Below are 14529 nucleotides of genomic sequence, written 5' to 3'. Positions count from 1 at the left end.
CTAACAACTGAAAAAGAAAATTACTTTTAGAATGGTGCATATGTGAACTTAAAAAAGTTCTTCCTCAGGGAAGGCACAGAATACACAAGACTAATCTGCTTATGGAAAGGACTGACAATAGCTAAAGGATATGAAGGTTTGATGGCTGGAGTTCTCTTCTGGTAAAGCTTGAGTCAGTCCTCAGGGAGAAATAAATAGTGCTAGTAAAATTATTTTGCTCATGGTATAACATTATCTGTGTTAGTGTTCCTGTCAGCTTAGTTGTTTAAACTGTGGCTTTTTCTTAATACTCCTCATTGACAAAACTTTGTTATGTGCTGTAGAAATGGAATATTGCTGTACTCGCATGTCAGCCTGATGCAGCAGCTGGGAGTGACCCAAGATCTTCTACAAGAAGCTAATGATTACTTAGTTAAGTCAACAGTGAGGACTTACCTTCTGGAGTGAGATCCTTCTGGAGATTAATTGAGCATTTTTCCCCTCCATCACACTGTGGAGGTGGATTAGCTGACTAGGGCTCCATTTCTTTTCTTTCTTAAACGTATGAAAGAGTCACTGGACTAGTAAAGGAAAATCAGGAATGCTGCTAAAGTCGTAGAATAGGGGAAAAACAGTAGGGGAAAAGGTAGAATAGGGAAAACAAAGGAGGACTCACTGAAACCAGGTGAAATTGATTATACTCAGATGTACTGGAGCTTCCTATGGACCATGGGAAAGGAGCCAACAGCAAACAGGTGTTTGGAAGAGGCTTCCTGAAGGTTGCAGATAGGAAGACTAGAAGCACAGCAAGAGATATAGAACATGATTAATTGCAGTGGAGTTATTCTTCCACCAAATGAGTTGTTTAAATGCCCAATGAACTCTCCATCACACTGGGAGAAAGATAAGTAGAGGTTCCTAAGAGCTCTTCCATCTATGAGTGTAAAGCCCGGAGAGTTGTGGAGCAGTTGGGGGTTATCTTGTGAGGAATTCCTGCTAGAAACTTTTGGGTATGCCACAGCCTTGATGGCACAGTGCATTTATTTATACCTTGGTAGAACAGACAGGCTGTCTGGCTGTTGAGCACCAAACTCCCACCTGTCTTAAGGTCAAAGAAGCAGCTCAAACAAGTACTAAATACATCTGCTGTACCGGTGTGTCCATTCACACCCCATATATATAGGTGAAGGATTTTGAGTCCAATCAATTGCACCCTGATCTACAAGGGAAGAGAAAAAACCCAGTCAGGTGGAAAGCAGGGGCACAAGACATCAGCAGTCTGATGAAACAAAGCAAAATAAGTCTGTTTAATAATCCCTTTTCAATTAAATCAGAATGTTACAAACATTACTGTGGTGCTAGCCAAAGAGACAACTGAAATTTGTATTCAGAAACACTTTTTCTGTAGAATTCTTTTGAAAGAGTGATATGTAAGTAGGGTAAAAACATACAGCCTTTTAAAGATTGCAAGAAGTAGCTGGAGAGAAATTGAAGTACCGGTAGCAAATAGTCATAGAATCCTGTTTGATGGTTTAGCTGTCATCAATAATTTCATTTAATGAGTGGTCAATCCAGGGTGTGATATTTTTAAAAGAAAAGCAAACCCCAAAGGAGGCTGCATGATATGATTTATAATATGCCTTATCATCAAGGCTTCCTTTGAATGATCACAGTAACATTTGATATGTGTAGGTTCAAATCCTTCATTCAGGGTGTAGGTAGTACAATGCATCATCAGACCTCATTTATGCTTCTGTCTGCTGAAGAAAATGCCAAGTGGTAGGACAGCCTGTTTGAAGGATGTTACTGTACTGCATTTGATTTGCACTGTTCTACTTACCCATGTTTTTTGGGCAGGAGGTCTTTTTAGATGTCTGTAATGGCACCTTGGGATAGCAGTATTGCCCAGCTGGGGCTCTCTCTGAGAATGGCTTGGCTGTTAAAACTCCTGATACATAGGATTAATAGGAAATTTCCCATGTGCTCTAAAGAGTTTTCTTTGAGATTTTAGTTTCATAAATCCAACTTACTTACCCATTTCCTCCATTTCATGTTATAATGTATGGATTGACTTTTATTGTCTCAATAAGTTTCCTTTTCTGAGCTGAGACTTCATTGTATTTTGGCAAGAGTTTCCAGTAAATGCAAAGAAGAATCTTACGGTAGAAGATTCTAGAATCTGCCTCTGGGCTAGAATCTGCCCAGAGGAAGACAGAGTGGCAAAGGCTCTGGACCTCTTGTAGCAGTCAGGAATTTCTCTGGGTGACATGAAACTTTTATCTGAAGTGGACTCATTTAAAACTGTGCTTATCATCATGCTTTTAGTGCCTTCTGAGTTGACCACAGTTAAAATACAGGCATTGGAGGGCAGCTCCAGTCATGTGAGGCTGGAGCTGTGTAGAAGTAACAATTTCCATGGAAATTGAAGCTATTTAAAAACCTGATTGAACTGGAAAATGGAACATGGTTACTCAGAGAGCACTAACAACAAAAGTTATCAATGACTGGCTGGCTGCGAGTATTTTCATGTAGATGGTAGCTAGATCTAGTATTTGTCCTTATGATAGTCACTATTTGATTAGTTGCTCATGTTTGCTACTTGCCTTCTGCAATTAATAAAGTACAAGCCCTAACAGGTCAGTTGAGCAGATTTAAATTCCTTTTCCTTCTTTACAGGTATAGTACTATCCACACCATTTGATATTCCAGACAGTCAGGACTTGCACAGATTCTCCTTTGGATTGCAGGGCTGGTAAAGCACTTAATAGTCTCAGGATTTTGTAATCACAAATAGACATTAGACACCATGTCAGTAATGGGATTTATATCCTCTAGTGTACGAGGTCTACAACTGAGTGATGGGATCAGTGTATGTTTTCTGATTTGCTGGTCTGGAGTTGTTTGTATGCAGTGGTTTGGGTGAAGGAAAATGTGATATCAGCTCCTACATGCTTTGACTTTGTTGATTGTAACTTGGGTTCTGTGTTTGTGTGGCCATTGCACCAGGTACTGGTAGCCACTGTGGTGAGCTGTTGGCAGGCTAAGATCTGCACTCCAGTGGAGAGCAAACCAGCAAGTCAGGCCAAACCAATCCAGTCCATGGGAGCAGGGCAGAGTCAGCCATGACCTGTACAGTCTGCAGTAATCTTAGCAATGATGCATACTTCCCTCTCGGGTAAGATTTTCAGGGAGAATGAAATGCCATAACTGAAAGGCTATGTTTCCCTAGGATTACTGTAGGGATTAATTGGATCAGCTAGTAAAAAGTCTTGCAGTTTAAATCTACCCCACATCTATTAGCCCATGATAATACAGATTCATTACACAGTAATGAATCAGGATGTTCTGACAATTTAGGTCAAGTCAGACTTCTCACTGCATTTCCTGGTGAACTTCATTACATGTTCTCTGTTTCCTGCTCCACCATCTATGCTGTCATCAGCCACTTCAACATCAGCTGTGCCCCTGAGGTCCTAAGAACTGTGCCCTTCTGGCCCTGTTTGTACCAGTGTTTGAGAGGTGAGCAGCCTCTCGTGTGGCTGTCTCCTGGCTTTTTTTTCGCTCTGTGAACTTCACCTTCCAGCTCTACCTCTGCCCTTCCCAGTGCTGGTCTCAGACCCCATCAAGGCAGTGCTCATGATAAACAAGTCTGGTCTAGTTTTAAGGCATTCTGTCTCCCTGTGGACTTCTTCGTACTCATGAAGTGGGGGGAAGAACTGGTACGTTGTTAATAAATATAAACTTGTCCATCAGCAAAAAAATGGTTTTCAGAAAGTCTATAAACCATTCCTATAGCGCTTTCAAACTTAAAGGGAATAACTGACCTGAGAAGTTTGCTTTTGCCCTTTTAAAATGAAAATGGTTACAAATGATGAATAAGAGCTCATCCTTTACTTTTTCTCCACTGGTTTTCCACTCAGAAAGGAAATAGTAAACGCTGTCCATTTTAAGTTGCAACCCAAGTTCTTTTGCGTAGAAATGGTGGATTTAACAGCTGAACTGAGCTGTGCTCTTAGTCTACAGATGCCACATTGATAAGTTAACGAGTAGGAGAAATCATTCAATACACATAGGGTTGTTTCTAGGTAATGCATGTTGAAAGCCACCAAGATTCCATTTAGACCTTTCAGGTATGTTGATTGATAAAGAGGTCCTTGCTCATAGCTAAATGATTTGTTCAAAGGTAGGAAGCCAAGGCTCAAAATATTTTTTTGGCAAAGCCAGGTTTCTGGTAGAGTTCTGTAAGGACATGTATGAGATACTGGTCTGTTCAACGGACTAAGTAGTGGTCCAGGAAAACAGAAATCCCAAAGCCTAGCAGGCAAGACCATTTGCTGAGAACACCATGTCTAGGTAATGCTGGCATCCTGGTTGTGAAGAGCTGCACCAGGAACCTCCTGTTGCAAAGTGGCAGATCAGCTGCTTGGCAAACGAGAGTCAGTGTAATTGGGAAAGTGTTGCTCAGACACTCATTAACAGCATTTTGTCAGTAAAGTATCTTAAGTTTATTGAGACCTTGACATAAGATAACACTTATACAAGCAATCGAGTCTGTTTACAATGGATTTCTAATTTTGTGTACAATTCGGTCAACTCTGGAGCAGGCAAACAGCCTGGGCACTGTTTAGAAGGGACCAGATTTTGTATGCAGGTTGTTAATTGACTCATTAGAACGCATGAATTGATCAGTGCAAAGTGGGAGCTGCCTGCGGGGCTGTTCAGGATAGTTCAGAACTCCCACCTGGAGCGCCCTACACCAATTAGTCAAATTCTTAACTGCAAAGGCAGCTTGACTGCAGTCAATCACCTTATTTCGAGTTTGTCCATTATCTCGTGTAGGTGAGTGGTTGGCTGGGGAGTAGCTGGCCCACCCAGGGAGTTAAGAGCTGAGTGAGGTGAGTGTTGCACACAGGCTGTTACCCAACTGACTGCAACTGTAGCCATAGAAGTTTGAAATTTGTGATTGTGAATTTAGTTCTATAGTTCATTCCCATCGTTCTTGACGCAAAGTCATTCATGAAAACAATTCTACCTTGGTGCATTCCTTACAAACTCAGAAAATTGTTTGGCTTTAGTTTTAAGGGGATGTGGGCATTAAGACTATGAGGTGTTGAGGGCAGTAGTGCCAGAAAAGAAAATCCTACAAGCCAGGTGCAATCCCTATAAAAGAGGAGACACGTGAGCAGTACGTGGCCCTGCAAAATGCTGACAGCTCATTCAGACCAGTGACAGTGGTTGCTGGCGGCCTTGGTGTGACAGACTGACCTTTTTTTCCTGCCCCTCAAGCTCTGTCCTCTGGCATGTGTCAGTTTGTTTGCTATTTTAAAGGCTCGTCAGGCATACAAGGTCTAATTTGTGGTTAGAGCCATCCTGCAGGAGACAGGGAAGATCAGCATGGTAGGGAGTATTGTGTTTGGGGAAAACAGGGAAGGTTGTCAGTGTGGCTCTGTATGCAGACTTGCTGGAGAAGATGAAGTAGATGGGTTACCATGTAACAGAGTAGGAGCAGAGGAGCAAGCTCAGTTATGGGACTCTGCTGTGTACTAGACAGACACAGATCATGATGCAGCAGCTGGAAATTGAAGTGTGATAAATTCAAATTATAGATCAGGTGTGCGTTTTCCACAGTGGAAGTAATCAACCTCTGGAATAATGTGCAATGTGTATATACATACACACAAAGATACTGTTTTAATTAGTAATTCTTATACCAATATTTGAGATCTTTAAAAGATGTTCTATTTTGACTACAAGTTGTTGAGCTTCATATGGGAATAATTTGGTTTAATTTTGTGATTTGTTCTGTGTTTGACTTTCTGCTGTGTTTTTATATATATGTCCTTTGACATTAAATCTGTTAATACTTGCATGTTGGACTGATCATGGTCCTAGCTGTGTCATGGTTTTTAGAGATTTTAATGTCAGTATGCTTACTTGGATTGTTCTCTATAGTCCTGCAGTTCTGTGCTGTTGTGCCCTCCAGCTCAAGGTGTCTGACCAGATGCCACAGATTGGTGTGAAAGAGATTTAACTGTATGGACTCATAGTGTTGCAGAATTAGTTCTCTTCAATACCCGCTTCAGTCTTTTGGAAAGATGTCTTTTTTGAAAATACTTTCTTTTTAAATGTCTGTGTAGGAAATTCCATTGTGATAGTCTAGTCTGTAATGAATTAATTGTCTCTAAAAAAAATTTTTGGATATTGTTATTTTCTTTGATTCTCTATCCTGTGCACAGTGCATCTTGGTTGTCAGGATAGGGGAGGTTTGTAATTAATAGTACCTGTGGGACTAAAGAGTCTATGTCCTCTACATCACTTCTCTTCCAGAAGACTATTGACTCTGCTGTTAAATTGTTCACTCAAGTTCTATTCTCAGAATAATACCCAAGTTAAATTTTACAAACTCCCCAATATTTTATATAATACTTGTCCTTATTCTCTGTATTAATGCATCATTTTTCCTGAATACAGGCTAAGTTGAACCCACTTATTTAAATTAAACATCTTTGGTTTTCTTTACGTGTGTGAAAGAACAAATACCTAACTAATTGTGAAATATGCCTTTTTATAGAAGATGGAAGGCACTCAATATATGTTTCTGTTTTTGCAGGCTAAAGCCTATCTAAAGATAGCTATGGAAATAGTAAGAAGACTACCAGTACCTTCTGCTTGAAGCATTTACCACTGAAACTTATCAAAAAAGTGATCTTTGATGCAGCCAATGCAGAAGAGTCCTACTACCAAATTATGTGGAGGCCATATGTTAGTTCCAAGAACTTCTTTAGGAATTCATTTACCAGAGGTTAAATTTTGATTGTGATAATTACTGTTTTTAAAGTCATTGTTTGGCCATGTCCAAATGGATTCAAGTATGCAAATGATGGCAGACGGTATTTAACTACTGAATTGTAACACCATCAAGCAAGAAGGGATGAAGTACGTTTTTCACGTGTGTCCTATTTTAAGGTCAAGAATTAAAAACAGCCTCTCCATGCAATGAGAATGATTAGAGGTATGCCAAGGCATCAATCCTGGTGAAAAAATTAAATTTTCGATTCTCTAATTTCTTTCCATTTTGGTTCAGCTTTTTACATGGTTAACTATCAAACTGACCTTGTTCTTCAAGATTTTAAGAAACAAAATCAGTTGTGCAGCTCCTGTACTTTTGAGTGTTCGTCTTAAAAGGAAATCTTAGAATTCCACATATGCTCTGAAGAGTTCTTGTGATGGATGATGAGCAAATCCATTCGTTATTGGATGAAGTTCGATCGTGAGGCAATTCACAGTTTAGTGGAGAATGGATTACATGACCCTGAGGCTTATTTCTTGACTGTTTTGCATTATAATGAACCCAGACAGAGGACAAGGTAACTGAGGTCTTCACTGAAAACCAGATGTTTTTCCCTGACCTCAGTTCGCCAGGGAATGCCAATGATCAAGATAAATTACATTTATGATTGCATATTCCTACTACAGTGCAGCAACTTGGAATTTGAATATAAAGGTATATTTTTGAAGTAAAGAAAAATTTGGTCTTCAAACTACATGGCCTTCTGGTTTGTTTTTTCATTTGCCTGTTATCTTTATTTTTGGATTGGTGTGTGGAAGTAAAAGATTATGCCTTCAGGGAATGAGTTTTCATTTACAATTAGATGTTTGAGTTGACATTTAGGCTTTTCCATCTACACAGTCAAGTATGGGTATCTTAAATATACATAGTAACCCTACCATACAGTGAATTTAACCATACTAGGGAGTTCTGCTATTGAGCTCTGAGGGACCAAAGTTTTCTCTGTATTCCAAGTACTAAGTCAGAATTTTGGATGTAGTTGTTTTTTCCTACTAAAGTGATGCAACATAAAAACTTGGTGTACATTTACATTAGGAATATTTAAATAATATGTACCCAGAGTTTACATGAAAAATCTAGACACAGGTGATGAGTTGAATTTCAAGCTTGTATGATTTTGTAAATATGTAAATTGTATAGTTTGAAACTTTTGATTTTTTTGCTTCAAGTCAGTCTCTGAACCTCCTTCCCTGCACCCTCCCCCATGAGATTTTATATCAGTGGTCCACTTTTTAAGTAGTGTATTATTGTGGTCTGTAGAATTGACAAAATACTCACTTCCTTTCATTTGTCTGATATATTTTGGAAAAATTAAAGCTGGCTTTGTGTTCTGCCCTTTTATGCTTGATTGATAACATTTTTTAAAATTAAGTTTTATCTCTACATATTCATTCACTTTGCTGTACATATCATAATTGTTGATATACCTGTCTGTAAATAATCCTGTGATGGTTTTGGCATAGTATAATCTTATATTTCAGTGGAAAAACTGGGATTTCTGACTGGTTTTCAGCAAAACACAGTGATACAATCTTAATGTTAGTATTTGAAATTTTCATTCTGTTAAAAAGTTTTTGAATGTGTCTGACACCCAGTTCGTGTTAAGACTGGATGAACAATCAATATACAGATAGATGGTTGTTTGCCTTCCCTTTTGTTTCTTTCTCATTATTTCTTGGGTTAGTTGAAGGATGAAATTTGCTTTCAAATGTTCTTTTATTTTTACTCCTTTTTACCTTTTTTTTCCCTTTTAATTAAGTACTGTGGTTTCGCTCTGTCAAATCTTTCAACTGCAGAATTATTTTGGATGCCTTTATCAAGAAATTATGTTATAATGATTAAGCATAGTTTCTGTGCCAGTCTGAAAATTCATATTTAGTTAACAGTTTTGTGGAAGGATTGCATGGTGTCTTAACACAGTGCATTTCTTGGCTTTCAGAAGTTTTGCTTTTAATGAAACTGAAAGAAGATATAGAATTTTTTGTGCCAGTTAAGTATTTTGCTATAAAATTTTTACTGCTGTGTTCAGCTAATGAATTGTTCGGCCTGTGAGGCTATGGTGTGTGCCATAGTTTAGGTGCTAGATTTCTCACAATGAAATTTTAATTGTTATTTGAAGGTATGAGAAAAACGTAGTTTGCAAGTCAGTTTTTCTCTACTAATTCAATTAGAGTTCACACTACAACCCATTTTAGTTGCTCTGATTGGTGATCATGATTATGAATTAATATTAATGCAGAGGAGAAATGGCAGGAACAGGTCATTTCAGTAAACTAACAAATCCCCCCCCACCCCCGTAATTCTGCAGTTTTCCAAACAGTTGGACTCACTTGGATCCATTTCAGCAGGTGGAACTCCCTTTATCTTTCCCCTGGTAAGTGTGGGTTTTACCTGAACTGACTCAAACTCCCTGTTGGGTTTTGCATGCTTATGATGGATGTAGTTGGTGCTGATTAGAAAAGACTTTGATCTGAGGCAGCTGCTGCATGCTGCTTTGTTGGTAAATTGTGTTCAGGCTATTACTGGGCCCCCTAATGTAAGCCAAAGGCTGCAAGCAAGGGGGAGAAAAGGGGAATAAAGAAGGGGTGAATCTTACGCCAGTGGGAACGTCTCCACGTTCCAGAGAACCTGCCATTAGAGGGCTTGCAGGTGCAGGAATGTACAAGGGAGAATAGCAGCATCAGAGCAGCAAGGAAAAAAGGCCTTTCTGTTGCTTAGGTGAAAGATTAAAGAGCTGTGAGAGGCTCTGTGGGCTACAGAACTGATTTGCAAAGGTTAAGGCACTGAAGATGCCATGTGACAATTTAAATCTTGGTACTTACGCAGCAATTTAAATTTTGCAATTTTGGTACTTGTGTGCAAAGCTTTTTACAGAGCATCCCCAGCTCTGAGACTGACACATGAGCTCAGTACCCAGCTACCCAAGTCACAGGAACTGCTCCTGCGCCTCCAGGTATCGGTGGGGGTAGGATCTCCATGCTTGTTTTTCTACTTCTTTTTGCAGTAGTTGTGCAAGAAACATGTTTTACACCCAGCTTTGGTTAAGAAGATTCAAGTCCATAGTTCCTAAACATAATGGAGGTCTTCAGTCACTTGGTTTAGTCTTTGCTGGGAACCATCATGGAATGTTCATCACTCCTTCTGGATGAAGCTGTATCGCTTGTGGAAGAAATAAGGAACATAGTCCTAATCACAGCTAGGTTGTTTTATTTTTCTTTGCATAATGGCGTGGGCTGGGCTTTGATCTTTGTTCCCAGCCTTATTGATGGCTTTTATCTAGTGAGTCTGTGAATAGAATTACCAATTTTTAGGCTAATGCCTGGTATTTTAGCTGCTTACAGATGTGAGATAAAGGTCTGGGGTTTTGCTTTTGGATTTTGATACCCACATGTTATTTTATTTTCTCATAGCCACATCTGGGCTCATATTGTTGTTATCACTTTTATTTAAGAGAAATACTTCCTGATGGAGATGGCTGGGGGAAAAACTTCAACATAAGAATGGTTGACTGTAAGATGAATCTGAATTGCTGATTTAATTTCAGAATTTGCTTATAATAGAAGGAGTTACAGTGATGATTATATTTTATTTTGGCAGCATTTCAGCCCAGGCACTGCTATATCAGTCACATATCACAATGCAGCAAAAGAAAAAATTTATTCCCAAAGTAGTTTCCAGGCTGAATTTAAGATTTAAGACTTCCCTTTTTTTTTTTTTGTTTGTTTTTGTTTGTTTTTTTTGCAGGCTCTGTTTTACATTATGAAGATACTAAAGTCAGAGGAAAAAAGTATATTCAAAGGTCTGTATTTTTCCATTATCTTTGTGTATTCAGAGAGGATGGATGTTTTTCAGCAAGAAGAGGACAGGGACAGTGTGTCCTTCCGTATGCACCTATTTGTCTCAGTTTCTCCATTTGTATGAGTCTGGATCTGAATACCCACTCTAATCAATGCAAATAAAGGACTTCTCCTAGGGAGTGTGTGAGTCTTCGAACAAGCTAGTGGGGGGGAAGAACATCTGCTGTCCTTTGACATTGTTTTGTGGACTTATTTATTTGAAGTGTTTTCCCTCATACCACTGGGATTTTCTGAAATTTTTGTTATTTCCTGTGGTCCAGAGGTTTTCTTTTTCCTTTGAGAGAAAGGCAGGAGACTCCCCACACTTGCCTCCACCATGTATGCTTCCTGTTACTAAACAAGGTCTCTTTTAAAAATACAAACTTGTGGTTACTTTTTCTGAAAAGTGTTAGTTTATGACTTTCTAATGTTCTTATAAGCGCTTTTTACTTTTAGGGACTATTTCTGTTTCCCAAATTAATATGGAAGAAATGCTATAATGTATTTTTAAAGCCCAGTTTGCCTGCATATCTAAGAGAAATAAATAGGGTGAGAAACAATCTTATTTAGCCAAACCCACATTCTGTGGATGTAATTTTGGAGTGTTTGTCCACTGTGTAAATGTTGCAAATATTTTGTATCTCAGTAAGGGAAAGTGCTAAGTGAACTGAACTTCAGGAGCCAGAACACTTTCCTGCTCAGCTGTGGGCATTTGAGGGTGATGTGAGAAGTGTCTGTAGCTGGTCAGATAGGAAAGGATGAGTTTCCACGTTGATTTCTTGGCTGAAATGGGAAGTATCTACATGTCTTTCAGAGGAAGGATTTCCATATAAATGGGCTTTTGTCTGTGACATGTTGAGGCCTCCTATTACATTTCAGATGGAGTTAGGAGGTTTTGGGTTCCCACTCTGCACTTTCCTTTTCCCACTCCCCCTGGAGCCTATGGGGCCCAATGGTTATTTTGGAGAGTTAGTTTTTAAAGCGAGTGTTAAAAGGCTGGGAAAATGCACCTGCTAAACATCTAGGCTTTGAAACCAACCCCATGCCAGCACTACGGGCATCTCTTTTGCAATGTCTTAATATCCCAAGCTTTTAAAAAGCCTCTGAATTGTGGCTTGAATTGTGGCTTGTTAGCACTTTTTTGTAAATCCATTTCTTATTAGCACAGACAGTGCTACTTCACTTTTGGCTTAATTTCTTGACAGTGTAAATCTCTTTTTGTGAAGCAGTTTTCCTTGCTATTGGCAACACATCTAGAAAGGTACTCCTCTGGAGAAAGAAATGACAGGGCTGTTTAATGCTGAATACCTTCTTCCCTGTAGTGTTAATATAGGAAATTGTAGTCACTGTCTCAGTGAATGTCGTTGATTTTGTTATCCTGGTGGGATATACGTCTTCATTAAAACAAAATGAAACTGCTGATAAAATGCCTGTTAATTATTTAGAGCTTGCAGTTTGTGAACATTGAAAACAGTACACTAGAGTAATTAATTTAAAATACTCCCATTTATAGATTTTTTAAAATATGTTTTTCTGAGAAAGTAACAGTATTTAGGATGTTTTGACAAGCTCTTTGCTGTTGAAATGGATTGTTTTCCCCTGCCTGAAAAGGTCTGCCATATTCACAAAGAATATGACTCAGACATGTTACATACTATTCCCTATCAGTGCCTGTCTGCAGAATTCTAAGTATGACTCTGCAGTAGCAGGTGACAGGAGGGAAGAGAGATGACGTACCAGTATTTGCCTGGAATGACCTCATGTCAGGAAGCAATAGGAATTTTTTTGGCACAGCAAAAATATAAGCAGGCTTGTATTTTTAGTGAAGGCAGGTGGGTCGGGGCAAAGCAAGGGATGTTTGATTAGCTGGTAAATGCGACTGGCATATGAAAGGAAATAAAACATTATACTCTCAGAAATAAAGTGGAAAATGTATCTTTCCCACTTCTGCTATAAATGTACAGCCATGTGACCAGATACTGATCCTGGTGCTTCAGAGAGGTGACAGGATTCAGCAGACCACCAGGAGCCCTCACTTATGACACAGTTTCTGCAATTTGGGAAAACAACTGAAAAATGTATTTACATGTGAATAGTTGAAAATAGTTGCTACAGAATGTTCCTTGAGGAATGGGATGTCTCACTTCTTGGTCAGACTGCTTCACACCAGATAATGTGCCATCCCAGAGTGGTTGTTTATTAAAGTTAGCATTTTAGCTGTCTTTTCCTCAGGAGCTGAAGTTGAATGCAATGAGAAGATACATAATCTCTGCAAAGTACTTCTTCTCACATTTGGGAGATACCATGTGTCAGGAAAATTTTTAATATCTTGCTGAATTATTGTACCTGAGCTTAATATGCAGGAACTTGAAGTTTCATTCTATTCCACTCATTTTTTTCTATAAGAAAGGTTTCATATTTCCATTTCCAGCACTCTACTACTGCTGGTTCCTCAGATAAAGATGAAAAGATTTATGTACAGAGGCTTCCAGAGGGAGTTTCATGCTTTGACGTGAGATTATATCATCTTCTTTAAAACAAAATGGTCAATGATAGAGTCATTCTTTATTTGCTCTTTAGTTTTTAAGAACTACAGCCACCAGAAGGGAAGATGCCAATTGGACATGATTTTAGGTAGTCAGATTGGAACTCTTCTAACCAGGCACTAATAATACCTTGAGAATACGAACCCAAAAAAACCATCAAGCTCTTTGTGTACATGAATTTCGTTATTTAACCTTACTGTCATTGGCATGGAAAAAGTAAAGAACTGTGGCAGATAAAATGCAATCCTTTGATTTGAAAATCAGATGAGTTAATGGTCATGGTTAAGGATCATGAAAATACACCTGTTGAACCCAGGTTCTAGGTGCAGCATGTTCTTGCACTGCCCTGGAGGAGCCAGCAGCATTTTAACAGCAGTTTTTGCCTCCTAGGTGAACTCCAAACTCATTCTGTGATTTGCTGTTGGGAAAAGTCACACCCTGAAACTATGTCAGCATTGAACCTTTAGACTGGAGATTTGCATGTCCCTAGCACAGGAAGTGACTCACTGAAATGTTTGTTCTTCATATTGTGATCTACTCTCCCTGGGAAAACAGGGATCTATTTACCCCATAGACTGTTGGTGCTTTTCAGCCTGTGCCATGTCCCTGCCAGGGCTGGCGCTGGGCAGTGTTTGTTGCTGCTGCTCTGTTTGCAGAAGGATGGGTGCTGTGTGTGACACTTGGGAGCCATGGCCATGTTCTGCACCTGGAGCAGACCTTGCAGTTGGTACAGGCTCTGGTCTCTGATTTGATTTGCTTTCCATCTGAGTAGTGCTGTGTATCTGCAGGCAGTGCATGACCCTGTAGTTCTAAAGTGTTACCATTCCCAGGATAAAATCCTGCACTGAGAATGACCCTCTGGAAATGGCACCTTACCTTTGAGACACCACTGCTTTGGGAAGAGCTCTGCATGGGCCCTGGGAGAGAGTGGCAGAGCTGTCCACCCTCATTAAGGACTTATTTGGGCCTGTTGGGACAGAGGTAGCTAAGGGTCAACAAAATGGTATGAGGAAATAGCCTGCCATGTTGTGTTTGAACATGAAATGAGAGAAATTAGAGAAAATACAATGGAAGGCTTGTGGCTCAAGAAAAGGGCACAGAGAGATCACTCACTGAATACAGTCATGGGTAAAACAGACACAACTTGGGGAAATTAGTTTTATTTGTTACCAGTCAGATCAGCATAGGATGATGAGAAATACACCCAAATTTTAAAACATTTTTCATTCATCATTACCTTCTTCCTGGGGTGTACTTCACTCCTGAATTCTCTACCTTCTCCCCAGCTGCAGCACAGGATGACCAGGAATGGGAGCTC

At 39.4% G+C, this 14529-nt stretch overlaps 1 protein-coding gene across 3 annotated transcripts in view; it reads left to right on the top strand.

Moving 5' to 3' along the window:
- NUBPL (NUBP iron-sulfur cluster assembly factor, mitochondrial) overlaps positions 1-7610 on the top strand; it is an 82550-nt gene extending 74940 nt beyond the window's left edge. For all 3 annotated transcript variants that reach the window (XM_085061934.1, XM_085061933.1, XM_085061931.1), the window contains one exon: positions 6590-7610. In XM_085061934.1, coding sequence (XP_084918060.1) covers positions 6590-6594 — 5 coding nt within the window. In that variant the 3' untranslated portion in view covers positions 6595-7610. The remainder of the gene's footprint in view (positions 1-6589) is intronic.
- Positions 7611-14529: the final 6919 nt, after the last annotated feature.

The sequence above is a fragment of the Lichenostomus cassidix genome, chromosome 5 (genome assembly GCF_008360975.1).
Source record: "Lichenostomus cassidix isolate B80296 chromosome 5, HeHo_3.0, whole genome shotgun sequence".
In the NCBI taxonomy this organism is placed as follows: domain Eukaryota; kingdom Metazoa; phylum Chordata; class Aves; order Passeriformes; family Meliphagidae; genus Lichenostomus; species Lichenostomus cassidix.
The sequence above is the reverse complement of the archived record's forward strand: the minus strand, read 5'-3'. Positions and strand labels throughout refer to the sequence as shown.